The sequence below is a fragment of the Chaetura pelagica genome, unplaced genomic scaffold (assembly GCF_000747805.2).
Source record: "Chaetura pelagica isolate M959 unplaced genomic scaffold, ChaPel_1.0 scaffold405, whole genome shotgun sequence".
Taxonomy (NCBI): domain Eukaryota; kingdom Metazoa; phylum Chordata; class Aves; order Apodiformes; family Apodidae; genus Chaetura; species Chaetura pelagica.
The window spans coordinates 4,411,414-4,417,455 of record NW_009953489.1 but is presented as its reverse complement, the minus strand read 5'-3'; the positions used below and the strand labels follow the sequence as shown (position 1 = coordinate 4,417,455).

At 47.8% G+C, this 6,042-nt stretch overlaps 2 protein-coding genes across 3 annotated transcripts in view; one reads left to right on the top strand and one right to left on the bottom strand.

Annotated features, from left to right (window-relative positions):
- Positions 1-252: 252 nt before the first annotated feature.
- MED22 (mediator complex subunit 22) lies at positions 253-5,962 on the bottom strand. Of its 2 annotated transcripts, none has more exons than XM_009998867.1 (4): positions 5,839-5,962; positions 5,425-5,505; positions 4,409-4,617; positions 253-571 (listed from the first exon to the last, which is right to left on the bottom strand). In XM_009998867.1, the coding sequence occupies exons 1-4, from the start codon at positions 5,959-5,961 to the stop codon at positions 370-372; spliced, it is 615 nt and encodes a 204-aa protein (XP_009997169.1). In that variant the 5' UTR covers position 5,962; the 3' UTR covers positions 253-369. The 2 variants fall into 2 exon arrangements, with proteins under 2 accessions (XP_009997169.1, XP_009997170.1); XM_009998868.1 differs by having other exon boundaries at positions 362-565; positions 5,839-5,961.
- A 6-nt stretch (positions 5,963-5,968) lies between these two features.
- Positions 5,969-6,042, top strand: part of RPL7A (ribosomal protein L7a) — a 4,141-nt gene continuing 4,067 nt past the window's right edge. The window contains exon 1 of the mRNA XM_009998971.1: positions 5,969-5,990. Within this exon, the coding sequence (XP_009997273.1) occupies positions 5,969-5,990 (22 nt within the window). The remainder of the gene's footprint in view (positions 5,991-6,042) is intronic.

Sequence of the window (6,042 nt, the reverse complement as noted above, 5' to 3'; positions counted from 1 at the left end):
CCCAGACACTCACTGCCCCTGCATTTGGTTCAAGTTTATCCCAAACAAATCCAGTTCCAAACACTCCAGCCTGTCCTTACTGAGACTCACATGGAAACAAACTGGATTTCTCATGAACTCTACAGGTAACTATCACAGAAAAGCAAACTTAACTCTAGCTTATTAGTACAATCAGCTTCGTTTTGGCTTATCACAGTCTCTGAGGGGAGGGGAGCACTCCCGGCAGTGTCCCAGGGATGGGAAAGCCCCGTGGCCACCCAGTGAGCAGAAAGCTGCAAACGCAGCTCCAGAGCCTTCTCCTGGGAGCGGGAGGTGCTCGGTACAGCAGATGGAAGACGTGCAGCAGCGGCGCCGCCCGGAGGATCCTCTTCAGGAGTGCTCGGCAGGGCCGGCCCCCCCGTGCCCGTTGACGTGGGGGTGCGACGGGGTGGAGCTCTGGGAGGGAGCAGCGCTCTGCTCCGCGGCGGCAGCTGCCAGAGGCATCGAGAGGCTTTCGGGGGACAGCGTGGCAAAGTCTTGTCTCCAGTAGGCTTCGCACAGGGGGAGGTCGTTGCTGTCACACAGACTGTAGCTTTTCCAGAACAAACAAGCCCAGGAAGGAGAGGCAGCAGGTGCCGCGTAAGGGGGGGTGGGAGGGAGGGAGGGGGGAGCAAGACAGAAGCAAAGCGTTAAGAAAATGACAAAAACACGTTAATGGGTGTAAGGTCTGTGCTCACAAATTCACCACGAGTGGCCTGCACTAACACACCCCTTAAGGGCGGGTCTGGTGAGGATCTGGTAAGAATCAAGGGGACTTCAGAGAAAAAACCGTTGCTACAGACTCCAACAGAGGCTCAGTCCTAATTCAGATGCTCAAAGTCCCTGGAAAGATCTGGGCTTTAAAGTCCTAGCCCCCCAAAAGATGGGAGTTCTACTGATCTGAGGAAGGACCTCACCCATCACTACCTTACTTGGAGCTAGATCATAACCTCTGTGAGGAAAAGAAATAGACATCTTGCTCCTACTTTATTTTCAGGAAAATAAAAAAGCTGGCACAACCCTTTTAGGGCCTGTCCCTGTCATAACAAAGAGGAAACTTCTCTGTACCTGTGCCCTTTCAGTAAAGTGCTCCACAGAAGGTCTGGGTCTGCTACTGAAGCTCCTCAGCCTGATTATAAAGTACTGATGGCTCCTACCATTTTCAGCAGAACCTGAGCTGTTCTTCTAAAAGCAACTGGCTGGATGTGACCACTCATGACTATAGAGCTGGATGAACCAGCAATGTGGGCAGTAATGGTTTTAAACAACTGGCTAATTCTGTGCTCTGAGGAAAACACAATGTGGAAGGGCTGAAACTAGAAAAAAATTATGGAAGAGACTGAAATAAAATCAAAACAAATTCCAAAGAGAAGAAGGAGCTGCACACACAAAAGACACCCAAGACAAAGTGAGTGCTGAAGCAGAAAGCAGCTTGCAGAGTAAAACAAACCCAATGGGTCAAGTGATTTTGTTGTTGCAGCTTTATTTATACTTTAGTGTATGGACTTGAATAGATGCTTAGGGAAATATTTTAAGCGTAGAAATATGAGACACTTCAAATTGCACAAACATGAAACATGTTGAGATCTACCCCCACACTCAAGACAGCTCCTGTCATCTCAGAGGAGAGAGCAATGGAACGAACATAAGTGCAAGTCTGGGGTTTAGGATAAGAGAAGACAAGCTGGAGTTACTGCTTTGGGGAAGAAGCACACAAAGCACTGCTTGCAAGCATCTACTTTAGAGCTCTTTTCTGGCTGGTTTTGCCTTAGAAGTCAGTGGACAGAGGCTTGATAAACATCCCTTGGAAGATCACCCTTCCTTACAGTCCCCAACTCACAGTGGAGCTGGGTTCAATTAGCAAAGACCTTCAGGACTGAACCAGAACTTTGACTCCTATCAGTCCTAGATCTCAGGCCATGGTTTCCAAGGAGAACCTGGCCACAGCATCCACCACATCATGGCAGGTGAGTTACTACGAAAATTTTAGCTGCTTCAGAAGCAAAAATGCTTCTCCTGCTGCCCCAGTTGGAACAATTCAACAGCCTGAGCTTTGCCTCTCACATAATACTCCTCAAAAGTTGGGGTGAATGAGCAGCTGCTGCACAGCCCACAAGTGCACTGGCCAGTCTGCTGCCCTGTGCTGTGACAGAGGGTTCCTCAATGTGTGGAAGGGACTTCACTGCTCCCCCTTGGAGCATCCAGCCATGGAACAGCTCTAGGAAACGACTTGAACACAGGAACTGAAATCCTTCAGAACAACCAGCTTTGGTTTCAAGGACCTGCTTTCAGGTCTCCTCACCAAAACCCCCACGTACACATAAAAAGCCCAGAAATGAAATCTAACCTGAGACACACCCTCATAGTTACTCGCTGGGGGCTGGGGGCTGCTGCACAACAGCAGTGACAGCTGCTGGGCAGGAGACACTCCCTGCCACAGGATTTCTGCAGTGCACAGGAACCAAACCATCTCCCACAGAGGAGCTGCTGCAGGGATCTCACTTTCCTACAGCCTTCCCTGGAGGAACAACCTCAGAGGAACTAACCAGTGACCTTCAGGGAAACTACAGGGGAGCAGTTTGGCAGGAGGACCATGTGGGACCCATGTCCTGGCCTCATGGGACTGCACACATCTACAAATCCTGTGGGATCAAGCCCCAGCAGAAAGTAACACAGTGCAGAGAGGCAACCCCAGCTGGGCTCCCATGACAGGACAGAATTTCTGTTTGTGGGCAAACCAGCTGTTGAATTCCAGCCATTTGAACATGATTATCACTATGACTGCATGACTTAACAGAAACCCTTTTTCCCCATGTTAGACAATGAGGTTTCATTAAAAATATCTTAGCACTCTAATTATAAAAAGACTCTAAATAAATCACTGTTTCTGAATTAACACACACACAATTTCTTTGGTGCAGAAGAAGGCAGGAAAGAGCACAGGAAGGGAGAAAGTGCTAAAAGCAAGTGAGGAAGTGCTACATGGTAACAGGCTTCAGTGGAGGGATCACAGCTCTGTAAAGCTGCAAAGTTTCCTCACCTTGTGACCTCTCTTCTAAGAAAGACCACAAAGACAAGTCCGTTTGGCACCCACCAACACCTGTCCCAGATGTTAGTTCTGTTCCTAAGGGCTGGTCTACATTATATCTGGTGCCAGGTAGGTGAGCAGACCACGCCAGCATGGTCAGAACCCCTCACCACGGTGGCACTCTGGTGACAGGGTGAGAGAAATAAGCCTGACACACGTGAGGCACTGTCACCCCCCATCACTCTGGATAGAGCTCAGGGATGAAACATTTCTAGGATCCCTTGACACCCTCCCAAAAAAATGAGTAAACTTTGAAAAACAACTCTTAAGTGTTTACCTCTAGTTTCCTTCCTATGTCATAACTGTTCCTAAGCTATATTGAATCTTTTCACTCTTAAAATATGTATATTACATATAAATAATGGCCAAACTTCCCAAAATATCAAGCAATTAGGGGTTTAGTTGACCCAGCTAGAGTTATAGGCATTCAGCATTTTTAGAAAGAGAAAGGTAAAAACAGAAAACCTGGTCATTAAAGTTCTAAGTAAGATTTTTTTAAGTTAAATTTTTGTTTAGAAGTCATAGCATTATTGTACTGACTTCACTTAGCTTGCACAGTGCAGCCAAAATAATCAGGTTTTCATTTGTTCTCTCCTGCTTTACTGCATCATCAACTAGAAGTGCTGGAGTGCATGACAGAAAACAACATAAAAAAATAAAGTGTCTGAATTCTCTAAGGCCCATTTTCTAAAAGTCTTTAAAAAATATTAATAATCTCACAAACAAATCACTATTAAATCTTTCATAGAAAACCCTATCATGATACTTCATAAATCAATGAAACTGAGCAAATCTTTGCTGCTCATTTCAAATGTCCACCCCAACAGGCAGCCAGGGGGACTAGAAAGGAAAAGGCACAATGTGTCACCAGGTCACTTGGGAAAGGACTCATTTAACATGAGGACCCAGCTCAGCAAGCTGGTCTCTCTAGGGCAAGAGACAGAGGCTCCTCCACAGGGATACTCAGACAGAAGCCTGTACCCCAAGGAAATTAATCTACTTTTACAATGATTAAAAGGAAGCCTCAGCAAATTATCTGTCAAATCTAGACAACTAGCAGGCACCTTGAGTTGGATGCTGTGAAAACCTCCTTGACTGTGACATTCATACCCTGTCAAGTACCTACAAGGAAAAGACAGTCACTTTAGTTGCAGAATAAGAGTTTGACCTAATTAAGGACAGGAGTTAAACTTTGCTGGGAACATTCTCAAGACCTCTACTCTAAGGACTACTTGTTTGTCTGGACTAACCACCCCAAAAGGGCTGCAGTCATAAGGCAGAAGTCCACTGCCCTATTTGTACCTGGAAGAGTAATATTCTTCTTCTAGCTCGTACAGGTCAATGGAGATTTCATCCCGTAGTGCAATCAACTTCTTGTCACACTCCTCCTGCAAGCTCCTCAGCTGCTGGTTGCGCTGGTTGATGGCTTCATTCACAGAGGGAAAATCATTGAGGATCAAGAACTGCTTCAGGTCTGACACGAGTTTCATCAGGGACTCACCAGCTCGGACCTTGCAGCAGGAAGGAAATCACACAGCACATCAAACCAGGGCTTTGCTCCAGTTTAACACATCTCTCCAAATGCTGCTTCAGCCCAAGCCTTGAATGAAGTAGAAACTCCTATATTATGAAAAAATTGAGCTGACAAGCCAGGCTACCTTGCTTCCTCCTAGTGAAGGAATTAACCCAACAGCCACTGCAAGTATCAGGTTACTCTCCAAGCAGCATAACTCGTGAGAGCTATAACAGCTGCATTAGATGCAACAGTGAGTCCAACAACACCTGCAGGATTGTGCTTCCCCCAGCTTGAACACCCAAGTGCTACTCACAATGTTTGCAGCTCTGACGTGCATCTCATAGTTATCCTGTTCACCCTGGGTTGCTCGAGAGACTTGAGTTTCGTCCTCAATCTAAAGAAAAAAGCACATGTATCCACCTTTACATGCTAAAATCCTGACACACCGTTACTACATTACAATGCATTTTATGACTCCTGTCCGCAAGAACCCTCTTCCCTGAAGTCCACCCCAGGGAGAACAGAGAGAAAGGTCTCCCCCCACATCTCTCCAAATGCTGCTTCAGCCCAAGCCTTGAATGAAGTAGAAACTCCTATATTATGAAAAAATTGAGCTGACAAGCCAGGCTACCTTGCTTCCTCCTAGTGAAGGAATTAACCCAACAGCCACTGCAAGTATCAGGTTACTCTCCAAGCAGCATAACTCGTGAGAGCTATAACAGCTGCATTAGATGCAACAGTGAGTCCAACAACACCTGCAGGATTGTGCTTCCCCCAGCTTGAACACCCAAGTGCTACTCACAATGTTTGCAGCTCTGACGTGCATCTCATAGTTATCCTGTTCACCCTGGGTTGCTCGAGAGACTTGAGTTTCGTCCTCAATCTAAAGAAAAAAGCACATGTATCCACCTTTACATGCTAAAATCCTGACACACCGTTACTACATTACAATGCATTTTATGACTCCTGTCCGCAAGAACCCTCTTCCCTGAAGTCCACCCCAGGGAGAACAGAGAGAAAGGTCTCCCCTCTTCCCCTCAGGGCCGGCCTTTCTCCCCTCCGAGGTTCTATGTCCCCTCAAGGCCCCTTCTCTCCCCCCAGGGCCCTTGCTTTTCCCTCAGGGCTCCTCTCCCCCCAGGGCCCTTGCTTTCCCCTCACAACCGCCCCTTCTCCCCTCAGTCACTTCCCTCGGGGCTCGCTTACGGCCCAGCCCCACCTTGGCCGTCTTGATGATCTCGGTGAAGTTATCCATAATGGATTTGACATCGTCCTTGAGGCGCTTGTTGTAGGACTGGAGCAGGGTCTCCTTGCTCTGCGGCAGGACCCGCTGCTGCGCCATGGCCGCGATGCCCGCCCCGCCCACCTCTCGCGAGACCTGCCGCCCCGCCGAGACTTCCCACCGCGCCCCGCGCCCCTCCCC

Coding starts and splice junctions, on each gene's coding strand:
- MED22 (XM_009998867.1), bottom strand. CDS start 5,961: ATGGCGCAGCAGCGGGTCCTGCCGCAGAGCAAGGAGACCCTGCTCCAG. Junction 5,506..5,838: donor AGATCATCAAGACGGCCAAG/GTGGGGCTGGGC, acceptor TTTTTTCTTTAG/ATTGAGGACGAAACTCAAGT. Junction 572..4,408: donor GAAGAATATTACTCTTCCAG/GTACAAATAGGG, acceptor GTTCTGGAAAAG/CTACAGTCTGTGTGACAGCA.